Source organism: Salmo salar, chromosome ssa19 (assembly GCF_905237065.1).
Source record: "Salmo salar chromosome ssa19, Ssal_v3.1, whole genome shotgun sequence".
Lineage (NCBI taxonomy): Eukaryota > Metazoa > Chordata > Actinopteri > Salmoniformes > Salmonidae > Salmo > Salmo salar.
Genome location: NC_059460.1, coordinates 55,318,044 through 55,337,177, shown reverse-complemented (window position 1 = coordinate 55,337,177; position 19,134 = coordinate 55,318,044). Strand labels below are relative to the sequence as shown.

Sequence of the window (19,134 nt, the reverse complement as noted above, 5' to 3'; positions counted from 1 at the left end):
TCAGTGATTCGGCTTGCTATGAGGTTTCAGTTGCTCGTCTGGGGTCATTAAGTTTGAAAAACACACACACACACACACACACACACACACACACACACACACACACACACGCACACCTTTTTCACTGCACTCAGCAGAGATAAGGTTTGTGATGTTTATCAATAATCCAATGCTTTTGTTTTGGTTGTGACATATTTTAGGGTTTAGGGTTCATGAAACCAGAGATTGTCAGGGTCACACACATCGGTGAGATATACCGGGATCTACCAACACACCCTGCAGGCAGCTGCCACATTCCCCATAATTGCTGAAGAGGCAAGGGGATCTCAGCCCTATGCACGCTGCCGCTGCTTAGCGGTCGCACCAGCAATCATCTCACCAACACCTGACCCAGATCCCCAAGCACCACCACATACCATCCTCTGGATGAGGACATTTGAATTGGAAAGGTTAGCATTATTAATGGGAAATTGTAGGCTATTGGACACTTTATTAATATTACAACACCACTTCAATTAGACTGTTACATCCATGACTATATTTCTAGTGTACTCCACACAGGATGGATACCATGGGACAGTTCATATTTGAGAAGCTCATGTTCAAGTATGTCTTACTTTTCACACTTTGGAAGCCCTTGGAGGTGCAAATATTCATATAGGCCTATACCATTTAGGTCCACGGTGTAGTGTAAAATCAAATCCCACTTTAATTGGGCTGCAGGATAACTTGTCCGAAAATCTAATTATATACACCTAGAGCCAGAGTCATAGTCCTTTGGTTTGACCTCTGTCTGAACTCTGACCCCACTCTATGTTGTCGTTACAGTATGGGGCCAGGGTCAGCGATGTCTTGTAGCAGACGGGTTGACAAGAAAATCAACTCAAACATGAAACTCAGACATATGTTTAATTTTTTTTAAAACAAGCAACGCTTTAACCTTAACACTTCTTGTCCATTCTAAAAAAATACCTGTAAATAATTTGATGGTTCATCGTTTAATGCTCAACTGAATGCATTGCGTCATGCTGTATAGTGCCTAGTTTCAATCAGGCATGTCTTCATTAGAACCATGGATTCCAGCAGCTACTGCCAGGGCTGGGCTTATAACTCTACCGGGCCTGACTCTGTGTACACAGGCACAGTGATCCCGCCAGGAAAGTGAGGGGCCCCTTGTGACAAAAAGAGAGAGAATAGGGGGGGAAAGACAGGAGAAGCCACTCCATAAAATTAATATAAATTTTTCACAGTAATATAATACACCACTCCATGTGGTGACTTTCTATGAACAGGGCATTCATTGAATAAACCTCAAGTAAGACAATGGTTGAATGGAAGGATCCGCTGCTCAGCACATGAGGAGTTAAAAACAAGTTTATCCAGGAAATTGTAATCCCTCTCTCCCTCTTTCCCTCTTCTGAATGGTCTAACCCACCGGTTCACATGACCCCCACCCCCTTTCATGGAGAGTGTATGAGTGTGTGTGCATGAGTGTGTATGTTGTCCTTGCCTTATATAGAGGAAAGTTGTGGCTCCAGTAAAGTCTCTCACATTCCCTCTCTCTTCCCTCTTTCTCTCTTAGCCTCTTGCGTAGAAGGACGCAGTAGCTGGTACAGCAGCCTCTGCTCTACTCGTCATTTACTATAGTTATCTCTCTATTTAGGCTTTTTAGCCTACTCTAACTTCCTCTGCATCGTTGAGCTGCTCAGACCACAATGAACGGGCCAGTGGACGGATTGTATGACGCTGAGCACTATGGGTCATTCATGTTTACCTCTGAGTCTGTGGGAGAAGGACACCCAGGTGAGTAGACAGCTCTAGTCTGGATACCGTAACACCCCTATGCCTTTGCATGGTCCCCATGCAACAAAACAGAATCATAGAATGTCATGCAGTGCATCAGTAGAAAGTGTTTTTTCCCCCACCGCTGACACCAATGGGTTTTATGAATTAGTTGTACTGTATTTGAATGGTTGCTTATGCCATGCAGGAAGAAACGGAAGGAGGAGACACAAAGGAGCTTATTCTCTAAGAGTTTGCACCATGTAAACTGAGAGAAAACAGATTGAGAGAGTACAGAAGTTGGTAGTAGAATTGGATGCCTGCACAATTCAATAAAAGGGGGAGCATGCTACAGAGGTGCTGTAGAGACACCATTGACAATTTATGGATGCATGTGTTGCTGTTACTCCCCAGTTACTCCAGTAGGACGGGTCAAGCAAATGGAAGGGGAAGGTGGTATAATTCACTTTCACCTCTGTTGACATACAGTAGGCCTACTATACTCCTGACAGTACTTACAGTACAGTACTAACTGCTACTGTGAATGTGTAATTATGAATATAAATATTGATACATACTTACCAAAGCACCCTGTCTCTCTTTCTCGCTCCCTTCAACATATGATGTATACTCCAAACTAGAGGAGGCTGCTGAGGGAAGGATGGCTCATAATAATGGCTAGAACGGAGGGAATGGAACGGCATCAAACACATAGAAACCACCGACCTCCTGTGCTCCACACATGATTACACATACACCTGGAGCAGTGCCATGCAACTTAGGCAACATATGCCCTGACACCTGCTTCATGATGACCAAGTACCTTCTCTGCATTTAATGTCGCTATGTGTCCAGAGACAACTTGATCTGCTCACATATCAATTACTGTACCACACTTTCCCTCACTAATTATGGTATGCTCTCATGTTGTCTCACGTTAAAAACACTCCACTCATTACATGGTTAATACATGTTTTGATATGCATCTGTTGGTCACAGATACCTTAAAAAAAAAGGTGGGGGCGTGGATCATAAAACAAGTCACTATCTGCAGTGACCACCATTTGCCTCATGCAGCGTGACATTACATTCAAATAGAGTTGAACAGGCTGTTGAATGTGGCCTGCGGAATCTTATCCCACTCCTTTTCAATGGCTGTGCGAAGTTGCTGGATATTGGTGGGAACTGGAACATGCTGCCATTCACGTTAATCCAGAGCATCCCAAACATGCTCAATGGGTGACATGTGTCGTGAGTGTGCAGGCCATGGAAGCACTGGGATATTTTCAGCTTTCAGGCATTGTGTACAGATCCTTTTGACATGGGGCCGTGCATTATCATGGTGAAACATGAGGTGATGGCAGCAGAGCATTGGCACCACAATGCCTCTCAGGATCTCGTCACAGTATCTCTGTGCATTCAAATTGCCATCGATAAAATGCAATTGTGTTTGTTGTCCCTAGTTTATGCCTGCCCATACCATAACCTAACCTCACCGCCACCATGGGACACTCTGTTCACAATGTCAGCAAACTGCTCGCTCACACGATGCTATACATGTGGCCTGCGGTTGTGAGGCCGGTTGGACGTACTAACAGATTCTCTAAAACAATGAGGCGGCTTTTGGTAGAGACATTCCTGCAGTCAGCATGCCAATTGCACGCTCCCTCAAAACTTGAGACATCTGTGGCATTGTGTTGTGTGACAAAACTGCACATTTTAGAGTGGCCTTTTATTGTCCCCAGGACAAGGTGCACCTGTGTAATTATCATGCAGTTTAATCAGCTTCTTGATATGCCACACCTATCAGGTGATGGATTATCTTGGCGAAGGAGAAATGCTCACTAACAGGGATGTAAACAAATTAGTGCACAAAATTTGAGAGAAATAAGCTTTTTGTGCATATGGAAGATTTCTGGGATTTTTTTATTTCAGCTCATGAATCATGGGGCCAACACTACATGTTGCGTTTATATTTTTGTTCAGTGTTAATGGGAGAAAACCAGAAACATAAAGGTTACAAACATAACAATTAAGTCAAATTTGTATTTATTTAGATTGATGGGTATAGACTGAATATCTCATATCTCTTTAAATGAAGGCATATCAACATCAATCAAAGAATATAACAAAAATGTGAAACTATCACAGTCCTGATTATGAATATTAAATAGTTTGAACACTCAACCTCCTTATGAAGTTTACACAATGAGTTGATATATGCACTAATATGGTGGTGTATATTGACTGCCAGTGTGGAGTAAAGCACGCCACAGAGGTATGCGTTAACAGAACTAAAGCTATTCCGAGGGTTGGAGCACCTAATATGAGCCAACCAAGAGTAGTACTCTGACAGAAGGGTGAAATATAATCTAGGTCTTGACTTGGCTTCTGCCATGTGCTGCAAAAGGTCAAGCCAGGAAACCACCTCATCAACTTCAGGAGGCCCATTATCGTCAGTTACAGTGCCTTCAGAAAGTATTCATACCCCTTGACTTATTCCACATTTTGTTGTGTTACAGCTTGAATTCAAAATGTATTAAAGATTTTTTTCTTACCCATCTACACACAATACCCCATAATGACAAAGTGAAAATATGTTTTTAGATTTTTTTGCAAATGTATTGAAAATCGAATAGAGAAATATTGAATTTACATACTCCCAACCAAGAAAAAAGGCAGTAACTTCTCATTTGTTCGAAAATGAGTTAATGTCATTTTTGCTACATTAAATACATGCTTAATCATGTAGACAAGTATCCTACCTCTATTGTATTGTGTTTTGGAGAAAATGGGGGTCATGTTAGAAGTAACTGCATAAAGTTACTGTGAAACCAAGGTAAATAAAAGCCATTTTCTCAGTTCCACGCTATGAGCAGGTACTGCCTTTTTGCTTGGTCGGGTAGCATAAGTATTCACACCCCTGAGTTAATACTTTGTAGATGCACCTTTGGCGGCGATTACAGCTTTGAATTATCTTGGGTATGTCTGTATCAGCTTTGCACATCTGGATTTGGGGATTTTCTTCCATTCTTCCTAGCAGATTTTCTCAAGCTCTGTTAAGTTAGATGGGGAGTGACGGTTAACAGCAATCTTCAAGTCTTTCATGTTTTTAGACATTTTTGCAAATGTATTGAAAATGAAATTCAGAAATATCTATTTTACATTAAGTACAACTACAATAAAACAATAAAACTACAACTATAATACCTCTTTCACCATCTGGCCCGGACCATTTGTCAACACGGCGCCCCGCCGTACCACCACGACTGGTCCGCCAACGTAACTCAACCGGCCTTTGCCGGACGTCGGAGCAGACGCTTCTACTTACCCCGGCCTGCTAACTTTAAACGCTGTGTCTCCAGCGTGCTAGCGTAGTAACGACTACCCCGCAGCTTCCCTGTTCCATCTACTGCTGTTCGCTGGACCCTATGATCACTTGGCTACATAGCTGATACCTGCTAGACTGTTCATTAATCACGGTACTCCATTTTGTTTATTTTTCTTTATCTGTCGGCCCCAGCCTCGAACTCAGGCCCTGTGTGTAGTTAACCGACCCTCTCTGCCCATTCATCGCCATTTTACCTGTTGTTGTCTTAGCTGATTAGCTGTTGTTGGCTATCTTAGCTAGCTCTCCCAATCAACACCTGTGAATGCTTTATGCCTTGCTTTATGTCTCTCTCAAATGTCAATATTCCTTGTACACTGTTGTTTTGGATAGTTATCATTGTTTTAGTTTACAGCGGAGCCCCTAGTCCCGCTCAACATCCCTCAGATACCTCCTTTGTCCCACCTCCCACACATGCGGTGACCTCACCCAGCATAACTAGCCCGTCCAGAGATGCAACCTCTCTTATCATCACTCGGTGCCTGGGTTTACCTCCACTGTACCCACACCCCACCATACCCTTGTCTGTACATTATGCTCTGAATCTGTTCTACCACGCCCAGAAACCTGCTCCTTTTATTCTCTGTCCCCAATGCACTAGACGACCAGTTTTGCTAGTCTTTAGCCGTACCGTCCTACTCCTCCTCTGTTCCTCAGATGATGTGGAGGTTAACCCAGGCCCTGCGTGTCCCCAGGCACTCTCATTTCTTGACTTCTGTAACCGAAAAAGCCTTGGTTTCATGCATGTTAACATCAGAAGCCTCCTCCCTAAGTTTGATTTACTCACTGCTTTAGCACACTCCGCCAACCCTGATGTCCTTGCCGTGTCTGAATCCTGGCTTAGGAAGGCCACCAAAAATTCGGAGATTTCCATACCGGACTACTACATTTTCCGTCAAGATAGAACTGCCAAAGGGGGAGGAATTGCAATCTACTCCAGAGATAGCCTGCAAAGTTCTGTCATACTTTCCAGGTCTATGCCCAAACAGTTCGAGCTTCTAATTTTAAAAATGATTCTCTCCAGAAATAAGTCTCTCACTGTTGCCACCTGTTATAGACCCCCCTCAGCTCCCAGCTGTGCCCTGGACACCATATGTGAATTGATTGCCCCATCTATCTTCAAAGTTCGTTCTGTTAGGTGACCTAAACTGGGATATGCTTAACACCCCGGCAGTCCTACAATCTAAGCTAGATGCCCTCAATCTCACACAAATTATCAAGGAACCCACCAGGTTCAACCCTAAATCCGTAAACATGGGCACCCTCATAGATATTATCCTGACCAACTTGCCCTCCAAATACACCTCTGCTGTTTTCAATCAGGATCTCAGCGTACACTGCCTGCATCCGCTATGGGTCCGCGGTCAAACGACCACCCCTCCTCACTGTCAAACGCTCCCTAAAACACTTATGCGAGCAGGCTTTTCTAATCGACCTGGCCCGGGTATCCTGGAAGGATATTGACCTCATCCCGTCAGCAGACGATGCCTGGTCGTTCTTTAAAAGTCATTTCCTCACCATCTTAAATAAGCATGCCCCTTTCAAAAAATGTAGAACTAAGAACAGATATAGCCCTTGGTTCACTCCAGACCTGACTGCCCTCGACCAGCACAAAAACATCCTGTGGCGGACTGCACAAGCATCGAATAGTCCCCACGATATGCAGTCAGTCAGGAAAGCAAACGCTAGCTTTTTCAAACAGAAATTTGCATCCTGTAGCACAAACTCCAAAACGTTTTGGGACACTGTAAAGTCCATGGAGAATAAGAGCACCTCCTCCCAGCTGCCCACTGCACTGAGGCTAGGTAACACTGTCACCACTGATAAATCCACGATAATCGAGAATTTCAATAAGCATTTCTTTACAGCTGGCCATGCTTTCCTCCTGGCTACCCCAACCCCGGCGAACAGCTCCTCACCCCCCGCAGCTTCTTGCCCAAGCCTCCCCAGCTTCTCCTTCACCCAAATCCAGATATCAGATGTTCTGAAAGAGCTGCAAAACCTGGACCCGTACAAATCAGCTGGGCTAGACAATCTGGACCCTCTCTTTCTAAAATTATCCACCGCCATTGTTGCAACCCCTATTACCAGTCTGTTCAACCTCTTTCGTATCGTCCGAGATCCCTAAAGAATGGAAAGCTGCCGTGGTCATCCCCATCTTCAAAGGGGGTGACACTCTAGACCCAAACTGTTATAGACCTATATCCATCCTGCCCTGCCTTTCTAAAGTCTTCAAAAGCCAAGTTAATAAACAGATCACTGACCATTTCGAAACCCACCATACCTTCTCCGCTGTGCAGTCCGGTTTTCGAGCTGGTCACGGGTGCACTTCAGCCACGCTCAAGGTACTAAACGATATCTTAACCGCCATCGATAAAAGACAGTTCTGTGCAGCCGTCTTCATCGACCTGGCCAAGGCTTTAGACTCTGTCAATCACAGTATTCTTATCGGCAGACTCAGCAGCCTTGGTTTCTCAAATGACTGCCTCGCCTGGTTCACCAACTACTTCTCAGACAGAGTTCAGTGTGTCAAATTGGAGGGCCTGTTGTCCGGACCTCTGGCAGTCTCTATGGGGGTACCACAGGGTTCAATTCTCGGGCCGACTCTTTTCTCTGTATATATCAACATTGTCGCTCTTGCTGTGGGTGATTCTCTGATCCACCATTCTGACGACACCATTCTGTATACATCTGGCCCTTCTTTGGACACTGTGTTAACTAACCTCCAAACAAGCTTCCATGCCATACAACACTCCTTCCGTGGCCTCCAACTGCTCTTAAACGCTAGTAAAACCAAATGCATGCTTTTCAACCATTCGCTGCCCGCACCCGCCCGACTAGCATCACTACTCTGTACGGTACTGACTTAGAATATGTGGACAACTACAAATACCTAGGTGTCTGGCAAGACTGTAAACTCTCCTTCCAGACTCATATTAAACATCTCCAATCCCAAATTAAATCTAAAATCGGCTTCCTATTTCGCAACAAAGCCTCCTTCACTCATGCTGCCAAACATACCCTCGTAAAACTGACTCTCCTACCGATCCTCGACTTCAGCGATGTCTTTTACAAAATAGCTTCTAACACTCTACTCAGCAAACTAGATGCAGTCTATCACAGTGCCATCTGTTTTGTCACCAAAGCCCATTATACCACCCACCACTGCGACCTGTATGCTCTAAACAGCTGGCCCTCGCTACGTATTCGTCGCCAGACCCACTGGCTCCAGGTCATCTATACGTCTATGCTAGGTAAAGCTCTGCCTTATCTCAGCTCACTGGTCACGATAACAACACCCACCCGTAGGACGTTCTCCAGCAGGTATATCTCACTGGTCATCCCCAAAGCCAACACCTCCTTTGGCCGCCTTTCCTTCCAGGTCTCTGCTGCCAATGACTGGAACGAATTGCAAAAATCTCTGAAGCTGGGGACTTATATTTCCCTCACTAACTTTAAACATCAGCTATCTGAGCAGCTAACGGATCGCTGCAGCTGTACATAGCCCATCTGTAAATAGCCCACCCAATCAACCTACCTCATCCCCATATTGTTTTAATTTACTTTTCTGCTCTTTTGCACACCAGTATTTCTACTTGCACATCACCATCTGCTCATCTATCACTCCAGTGTTCATTTGCTAAATTGTAATTACTTCGCTACTATGGCCTATTTATTGCCTTACCTCCTCATGCCATTTGCACACACTGTATATAGACTCTCTTTTTTTTCTATTGTGTTATTGACTGTACGCTTGTTTATTCCATGTGTAACTCTGTGTTGTTGTTTGTGTCGCACTGCTTTGCTTTATCTTGGCCAGGTCGCAGTTGTAAATGAGAACTTGTTCTCAACTAGCTTACCTGGTTAAATAAAGATGAAATAAATAAAAATAAAAGTATCCACACCCATTTGTTATGACACTCCAAATTGAGCTCAGTTGCATCCAATTTCCTTTGATCATCCTTGAGATCAAATCAAATCAAACTTTATTTGTCACATGCGCAGACCTTACCGTGAAATGCTTACTTACAAGCCCTTAACCAGTGCAGAGAAGTGCAGAGAAGAGATAAGAAAATATTTACCAAAGAAACTAAAGTAAAAAAGTTTAAATAATAAAAAGTAACACAATAACATAACAATAACGAGGCTATAGAGTATACAGGGGGCTCCGGTACCAAGTCAGTGTGCTGGGGTAAAGGTTAGTTAAGGTAATTTGTACATGTAGGTAGGGGTGAAGTGACTATGCATAGATAATAAACAGCGAGTAGCAGCAGTGTACAAAACAAATGGGGGGGAAGGGGGGTCAATGTAAATAGTCCAGTGGCCATTTGATTGATTGTTCAGCAGTCTTGTGGCTTGGGGGTAGAAGCTGTTAAGGAGCCTTTTGGTCCTAGACTTGGTGCTCCGGTACCGCTTGCCGTGCGGTAGCAGAGAAAACAGTCTATGACTTGGGTGACTGAAGTCTCTGACAATTGTATGGGCTTTCCTCTGACACCGCCTATTATATAGATCCTGGATGGCAGGAAGCTTTGCCCCAGTGATGTACTGGGCCGTACGCACTACCCTCTGTAGTGACTTACGGTCAGCTGCCGAGCAGTTGCCATACCAGGCGGTGATGCAACTGGTCAGGATGCTCTCGATGGTGCAGCTGTAGAACATTTTGAGGATCTGGGTGCCCATGCCAAATCTTTTCAGTCTCCTGAGGGGGAATAGGTTTTGTTGTGCCCTCTTCACGACTGTCTTGGTGTGTTTGGACTATAATAGTGTGTTGGTGATGTGGACACTAAGGAACTTGAAACTCTCGACCCGCTCCACTACATCCCCGTCGATGTTAATGGGGTCCTGTTCATCTTTCCCTCGATCCTGACTAGTCTCCCAGTCCCTGCCGCTGAAAAACATCCCCACCTCATGACGCTGCCACCACAATTCTTCACCGTAGGGATGGTGCCAGGTTTCCTCCAGACGTGATGCTTGGCATTCAGGCCAAAGAGTTCAATCTTGGTTTCATCAGACCAGAGAATCTTGTTTCTCATGGTCTGAGAGTCCTTTTAGGTGCCTTTTGGCAAACTCCAAGCGGGCTGTCATGTGCCTTTTACTGAGGAGTGGCTTCCGTCTGGCCACTCTACCACAACGGCCTGATTGAGTGCTGCAGAGATTGATAATTCCTTCGACCTCATAGATTGGTTTTTGTTCTGACATGCACTGTCAACTGTAGGACCTTATATAGACAGGTGTGTGCCTTTCCAAATCATGTCCCATCAATTTAATTTACCACAGGTGGACTCCAATCAAGTTGTAGAAACATCAAGGATGATCAATGGAAACAGGATGCACCTGAGCTCAATTTTGACTCTCATAGCAAAGGGTCTGAGTTGTTATGTAAATAAGTTATTTCTGTTTTTTATTTTTAATAAATTATTTTAAAAAACCTAAAAAAATTCTTGCTTTGTCATTATGGGGTATTGTGTGTAGATTGATGATAATTATTTTTTTTAATCCATTTTAGAATACGTTTGTAATGTAACAAAATGTTGAAAAAGGGAAGGGGTCTGAATACTTTCCGAATGCACTGTAAGTCAAGGGGTATGAATACTTTCTGTACAACACCTACAGTAGCAACCTGATCAAGAGTTTTGGACCTCTTGGTGTAGTGGTTAAGGTGTTGGACTGATTGTTACCCAGGTTTGACTTCCTGTCAGGCTAATCCCCCAAATACACTACATGATTTATTAATAATCTACATCCCGTTGCATTACCAAACAATTATGCAAACAGAGTCACGGCTACATTGTTGACATTGACAAATTAATGACGTTACAACATTATTTTTCCAGATAAGATATGTGACCAGATCAGTGATGCTGTGCTGGATGCTCACCTGAAGCAAGACCCAGATGCCAAGGTGGCCTGTGGTGAGTGGAGGAGAACATCTCACCACTATATGGCAGCACAGGACAAACTTCTCAGCCTTTGATCAGGGATGTACCGATGTAGAACTTGATCACCTTATTGCAGGAGAACCTTTCATGCAATGCAGAACATTTAACACTTGTAGTGTATTTAAGGTTTAAAAAGGCTTCTGAGGTTTGTAATTCCCACTTTTCAGAATTGAAAAATATATCAACCCTCCACAAAAATGATCATTATAATCCACACAATAATTCACATTTCCTGTTGGTGCAGGATTATTTTCCTGCTGTAGCAAACCTGCTCAAATTAAGATCCTACACCTGTATTGAGCATCTCAGAGTAGGAGGAGTGCTGATCTAGGATCACTTTTGGCTTATAGTTCACAATGAATATGATCGCTCCTATTTTGAGATGCTTGATACATACAGACCCAGATGCTGTTGAAGTTCTTCAGTCTTTGGCCTGAGCATGGATTATTTACTAAAACGACGGACCGTCTTTCTCAAAATAAAATACTATTTTCAGTAAAATGTACACTGAGTGTACAAAACATTATGAACATTATGTTCTTTCCATGACATAGACTGACCAGGTGAATTCAGGTGAAAGCTATGATCCCTTAATGATGTCACCTGTTAAATCCACTTCAATCAGTGTAGACGAAGGGGAGGTGACAGGTTAAAGAAAGATTTTTAAGCTTTGAGACAGTTGAGACGGATTGTGTATGTGTGCCATTCAGAGGGTGAATGGGAAAGACAAGGTTTAAGTGCCTTTGAACGGGGTATGGTAGTTGGTGTCAGGCGCACCGGTTTCTGTCAAGAATTGCAACGCTGCTGGATTTTTCAGGCTCAACGATTTCTCGTGTGTATCAAGCAGTAGCGGCTGCTGAGGGGATGATGGCACATAATAATGGCTGGAACAGAGCGAATGGAATGGCATCAAACACATGGAAACCGTGTGTTTGATGTATTTAAACCATTTCACTCATTCTGCTCCAGCCATTACCACGAGCCCGTCCTCCTGTGGTATCAAGGATGGCCCACCACCCAAAGGACATCCAGCCAACTTAACACAACTGTGGGAAACATTGGAGTCAACGTGGGCCAGCATCCATGTGGAATGCTTTCAACACCTTGTAGAGTCCATGCTGAGGCTGTTCTGAGGGCAAAAAGGGATGCAAAAAGGTGTTCCTAATGTTTTGTACACTCGTTGTATCATCAGGCATATGGTCAGCATTCTAACCATTGTGTGTTGTGAACAGAGACTGTGTGTAAGACTGGCATGGTGCTACTCTGTGGGGAGATTACATCTCGGGCCAACGTGGACTACCAGACAACTGTGAGGGATACCATCAGGCAAATCGGCTATGACAACTCAGATAAAGGTAATATTGGACTTGGATAAATCATTTCCTCTACCCTAGTATATATGACATTGCTCTCCCACTACCCTTTTCTTTTCAGCATGAGTTGTCATAGCCCAGGTGTGCACAACATACCCACCCCCCCACCCAGGCCAGGCCAGATTAAGTTAGTTAAATCCGGCCACATGGCAGTTATTGCATGTCATGTTTCACTCCCCTCAGGTTTTGACTATAAGACCTGTAACGTGCTGGTGGCTCTGGAGCAGCAGTCCCCTGACATCGCCCAGGGAGTTCACATTGACCGGATGGAGAGTGACATTGGAGCAGGAGACCAGGTGATTAAACAGATCCTTCAACAATTGGGGTCTGAGGCGTTAGGTGTGTGAGGTGATGTCATTCTGAACTGCCTGTGCTTGGTTTGCAGGGTCTGATGTTTGGCTATGCCACTGATGAGACCGAGGAGTGCATGCCTCTCACCATCATCCTCGCCCACAAACTCAATGCCAAGATGGCTGAACTGAGGCGGAACGGCACTGTCCCCTGGCTCCGCCCTGACTCCAAGACACAGGTATGATGATGATGATGGAAGATAAATATGGTTAAGCTCAGAAATGGGCAGTATTTCGGATCCACTTATTTGAAATATGCATTTCAATAACTTTTGAGTATGTTGTCAATTGTATTACGCTGGGCTGAACTACACTCCAATGTATTTTGTAACAAGATACATTCGAGAGCTGTAATTTGTATTTGCAAAATACTTTTCTATACAGTGTTTTTAGAGGTTCACCATTTTGTGGCCCCCTTTTCACCCTGCATTGGTATCAGAAGTTTGATAGCACTATGGTGTGATAAGAGCATCTGCTAAATTAACTAAATATAAATGTGTGTGTGAAAATGGACAATTGCAAAGCATGCTGTGTATTACTTGAATGGGCTCTGACCCCCCCCCCCCCAAAAGAAATGTAGAAGGTATATAGCAAAACTGACTTTTCGTATCAGGTTTAAGGGGAACTAACGCAGCGGGTTAGGATAATTAATGTAGCAGGCTAGGAGAATTAAGTTAAACTGTATCCCATCTGGACATGACATAATACGGCCAATAATAGTACCCAGTGTGCTTTGCAGTTCATTTTGATATGTTCATTTTCACATATGCATTTTGGTTATTTAGCAGACACTATTATACAGAGTGACTTACAGTGAGTGCATTCAACTAAGGCAGATAAACAACAACATATCACAGTCATAGCAAGTCAAAGGCTTCAGTAGACGTTACTGAGAGTGTTGCTGTTCTGGCCGGTTAATTGCAAATGTATTTGTGTATTTTAACATACAAATACATGTATTTTAATTAAATAAATGTCAAAATACAAGTATTTTGTATACAAGTATTTTGTATACATTTTGTCATTTTTGACCATCCCTGGTGAGCCTGGAGCCGATCCTTGTGATCTTTCCATTATACATCAGCTAGGTGTTTTCATAAATGGCCATTGAACATGAACCCTCTCAAAGCAACAGGAGCGACCCTTTTTTGGAGACCCACTGTCCCTTGCTTTCCAATATCCAGTCTTATATAATAACTTACACACACACACGTCCACATTCATGTGCACATCCTCACAAGTCAAGGTGATTGCCTTTAAAGTCAAATGGACTGGAAGCTATTCTTGTGTTTACACTGAACCCAGTCATGGATATTGGTTTACACCATGACCATGATGACATAGAGAACATGGATTCCAAGGCCTGGACTCTTCCGTGGTCTGTTTTATTCTCCTCCCCCATCTTCCCATGGACAACTCTCATTGGTCTTTAGGGGAGACCGTTGTCCATCTGTCCCACAGGGACGGGGGCCCTTGGCAAAAGCTCCAGCGCTAAAGTGATTGTTTTTTGGGGGAATCTGAGAACTCTCTCAAGGTGTTATTTTGAGTTCCAGGGGTTCACTGGCGACAAAAGCGAAGTGTGCCACATTTCATCTTGGCGCAGGAGATCAATCTAATTTTATTTGTCACTTGCTTCGTAAAACAACAGGTGCACACTCTTGGCATTTTCTCAACCAGCTTCAGCTGGAATGGTTTTCCAACAGTCTTGAAGGAGTTCCCACATATGCTGAGCACTTGTTGGCTGCTTTTCCTTCACTCTGTGGTCCAACTCATCCCAAATCATCTCAACTGGGTTGAGGTCGGGTGATTGTGGAGGCCAGGTCATCTGATGCAGCACTCCATCACTCTCCTTCCTGGTAAATGTGACCATGAAGGCCTGATTCACGTAGTCTCCTCTGAACAGTTGATGTTGAGATGTGTCTGTTACTTGAACTCTGTGAAGCATTTATTGGGGCTGCAATTTCTGAGGCTGGTAACTCTAATGAACTTATCCTCTGCAGCAGAGGTAACTCTGGGTCTTCCTTTCCTGTGGCGGTCCTCATGAGAGTCAGTTTCATCATAGCGTTTTCAAACTTCTTGAAATTTTCAGTATTGACTGACCTTCATGTCTAAAAGTAATGATGGTCTGTCGTTTCTCTTTGCTTATTTGAGCTGTTCTTGCCATAATATGGACATGGTCTTTTACCAAAAAGGGCTATCTTCTGTATACCACCCCTACCTTGTCACAACACAACTGATTGGCTCAAATGCATTAAGAAGGAAAGAAATTCCACAAATTAACTTTTAACAAGGCACACCTGTTAATTGAAAAGCATTCCAGGTGACTACCTCATGAAGCTGGTTGAGAGAATGCCAAGAGTGTGCAACGCTGTCATCAAGGCAAAGGGTGGCTACTTTGAAGAATCTCAAAAATATAATATATTTTGATTTGTTTAACACTTTTCTGGTTGCTAAATGATTCCATATGTGTTATTTTATAGTTTTGATGTCTTCACTATTATTCTACGATGTAGAAAATAGTAAAAATATAGAAAAACCCTTGAATGAGTAAGTGTGTCCAAACTTTTGACTGGTACTGTATATGCCAAGTTGCTCTCTCAAAGTATCATAATGGACATGCAACTTTGAATTTCTCCACTTGCGCTCTGCCTTCCTGTATTTTCTCTTTAATTGATTAGTTTCCTCACTCATCCGAGGGGCTTCGTTTGGATGTGTCCTTTTTCAACTTAACTGGAACTATGGCATCAATGGTTGCCCTTAATTTGCTATTAAAGTGATCACAAGAGGAAGGCAGAATAGGTGGTGGAGTATTGTTCATACACTCAATAAAATCTGTGGCAACTTCAGAGGTAAAATAGCGTTTCGTAATAATGCATTCAGTATTAGCCTATGCTATGGGCAACAAGGTAGTAAAAAATACAGTGGTTATCAGATAAAGCAACATCAACAATAGAGGATATGTCAATACAAAGCCCCTTGGTAATAACCAGGTCCAGAGTATGGCTGTGGTTATGGGTGGGCCCAGCAGCATGTTGGATAAAGTCCATAGAGCTTAAAAGATTAATAAATTCAATGGCCTTGTAGTCAGTTTCTTTGTCAACATGAATACTAAAATCCCCCAACACAATGATTTTATTGCAGTTCTCAGGCTTTTGTTCCAGCCCAACAGTAACACCTGATGTATATAAGTATGGCTCAGAATGAAGATTAGTCATTTGATTAGATATTATTTTAAAGGTGTGTTAGTGCTGGGCTGGAAAACTCTCCCCTCACGCCCCTTCTCTCCAGGTGACAGTTCACTACACCCAGGAGAACGGGGCAGTGATCCCTCGTAGAGTTCACACAGTGGTCATCTCAGTGCAGCACGACGACTACGTGAGCCTGGAAGAGCAGAAGGAGATACTGAAGGAGAAGGTCATCAAGGCCGTTGTGCCGGCCAGGTACCTGGACGACAACACCATCTATCACCTGCAGCCCAGCGGACGCTTTGTGATTGGTGGGCCCCAGGTAACCGTTATCATTGTCCCATTTGTTAGGCTCTAACAATCCCGGTTGAGCTATTAGAGGCCACATAGGTTTTTTACATTTTAGTCATTTAGCAGATGGTCTTATCCAATTCAGGGTTAAGTGCCTTGCTCAAGGGCACATCCGCAGATTTTTCACCTAGTCAGCTCGGGGATTCGAGCCAGCGACCTTCTGGTTACTGGCCCAACGCTCTCAACCACTAGGCTACCTGCCGCCCCCTCACCTCTTTAAGCCAAGGTGGCTGTTCCTCCCTCCACTAAGGAGATCTTCCTGACCTTACTTTATCTACTTTCAGTTCACTTCAAGCTATCAGTAAAAGTTCCTTCCTCTCCAGTAGCTCAGTTACAAAGGATGTTTGGTTCTTTGTAGTGTCTGGGTGGTGATTGGTGTAGAATATTTGCTTGAATCGTTTTATTTTATTGATGACAAGTTCATCATTTCATATGCGTGAAGGATACAACCTGTAGTCTTTGTCTGCTTTCATACATTCACACATCTCTGTTTATGAAAGGGTGATGCTGGGGTAACCGGTAGGAAGATCATTGTGGACACATATGGTGGCTGGGGTGCCCACGGTGGCGGGGCCTTCTCTGGTAAGGACTACACCAAGGTGGACCGGTCTGCCGCCTACGCCGCACGCTGGGTCGCCAAGTCCCTGGTTAAGTCCAATCTGTGCAGGAGGGTGCTGGTGCAGGTGAGAGATTCAACCGTATACTTCTCTAACCCTTGGACACTGTCAACCGAACCGAAGTAAACAATGCCAGTCATTTCTATTGGAACTGAGGAGTTGATATCCTGTGCGTGTTTGTGATCCAGGTGTCCTATGCCATTGGAGTGGCAGCACCATTGTCTATTTCCCTGTTCACCTATGGGTCCTCCCAGAAGAGTGAGAAGGAGCTGCTGCATATCGTCAACAAGAACTTTGACCTCCGGCCTGGGGTCATTGTCAGGTGGGACAATATTCTTGTCAATTTCCCCTCAGTCATACATAGTGTTTTTCCTGATCATGCAACCAGGCCATGAGTAATTCTGGGCCTTAGTTATAAGCAGCAAATAGGATCCAGAGTTTTTCCTGATCAGGTCACATGCTAAGAAAATCTTATTGCACTAGTCTTGTGTGCTTGTGTGCATGTAAATATTCCCTGTCGTCAACACTAAGTGGCAGCAATGAGATTTGACTGGAATACCTTGCTGGATATTCGTCCACAGAGACCTGGACCTGAAAAGGCCCATCTATCAGAAGACGGCCTGCTATGGCCACTTTGGCAGGAAGGAGTTTCCCTGGGAGGTGGCCAAGAACCTCAACTTCTAGTGTGTGGCGCGGCAGGCAACGGGCAGCGGTGACATGGGCAGCTGTCTATGTTGACCAGTACGTGACAGCCATGCTGGCAGCTGTTAGGGGTACAGGGGAGGGTGGGCAAGGTTGGAGTAGGGGGAGTGTACTCTCTCTCGCTCTCTCTTTGGCTGAAAACTGAAAACCCAAACATCTCGGTCATATGATGAGGGGTGGGGAAGGGGCAGTGGTGGCTATGACCTCAATGGTCATCAGATATGTGAGATGGCTGTATGGTATTTTCAAAGTATTTTTAACCTATACTACACACCCCCATACATGTGGCTTGTCTCACAAACACAACTTCCTTTTTGGTGCAGTTTTCATTTTTGTTTTGTTTTCAGTAATGCCTAAAACATTAAGCTGGATAAAAAAGAAATTGGGTTAACTCCACTTTAGGCCTGTTGTAACCGCTAAAACCGCCTGTCGTTATTAAGCAAATGACCAAATCTAAAGGTAGAATAGCCATACTTTACGTAGTAGTTACATATTCTTTCAGGCCCAATGCAGCCATTTTTTTTTATCTCAATATCAAAAAAATGTGGGTAACAATTAAACACCTTACTATAGTAGTTCAAATTAAAATGGTCAAATAGCTTTTTTGCAAAAAACAGTGGTCTGAGTGAGGGGCCTAATGGGAAGAATATGCATCCTGAAAAATAACTTATTGGCAGAGAGGTTTGGAACTCACTTTGTTATTGGTCTATTAACGTATACCGCCTGGTGATGTCACCAGGCAAGCCAAAACTCCACCCATACAAAATCTGCTTATTACAAGGTCCTGTGTAAACTGTATTTTCAACAATATGTCCAATATGATACAAAACACAGAAAAAAATATTTTGACTGCACTGGGTATTTTAATACTAATTGATAACACCAAAGAAGATCTGTTGACTACACTGTATTTGACATGCTGTGATTGACATGTGAAGTGGCGTTCATTCTTAATTCCCTTTATCAAAACCTTTTCTAACAAAATTCAGGAAAGGGTTTTCAAGTAACGTTGATCAATTAGAGGTTCAATAGTATAGTTGAGTGCTTTGTGAAACTTCATTCAAATCAAGGCACAAATACACAAAATCTCTTTGAAAGATACACGACTTCTACATGCTTTTATGTTAGAAAGCTTTTATTGTAGAGATATTACCAGAGGCAGGGCTCTAGCTTTTTCTGAGCGTGGAGGGTTTAGAGTAAAATGGTATGTAGCCACATTTTGGTTCAATGTAGAAAAAACTACTGAGAATGTTGTGTCAGTGCTGTTACCTTGTCCCGCTTGCCTCGTCATCTACATAATCATCTCTCTTGCATTACTGTAACTGCTCTGAAACCAGATGAGCTCAGATCCTTCATATACAGTTTGTCAATAGATAACAGGAAAATGTAAATAGGGTTTTGAGCAATAAAACATTAAATGTATATGTCTTTTCATCAGTCTCTATAA

At 43.5% G+C, this 19,134-nt stretch overlaps 1 protein-coding gene across 1 annotated transcript; it reads left to right on the top strand.

Moving 5' to 3' along the window:
* The first annotated feature begins 1,473 nt into the window (after nt 1-1,473).
* LOC106579281 (S-adenosylmethionine synthase) lies at nt 1,474-19,109 on the top strand. Its single transcript, XM_014159059.1, has 9 exons — nt 1,474-1,803; nt 11,005-11,082; nt 12,342-12,464; nt 12,666-12,778; nt 12,868-13,011; nt 16,121-16,339; nt 16,869-17,051; nt 17,174-17,307; nt 17,567-19,109. Exons 1-9 carry the CDS (start codon nt 1,716-1,718, stop codon nt 17,667-17,669), a joined length of 1,185 nt encoding a protein of 394 aa, XP_014014534.1. The 5' UTR covers nt 1,474-1,715; the 3' UTR covers nt 17,670-19,109.
* Nucleotides 19,110-19,134: the final 25 nt, after the last annotated feature.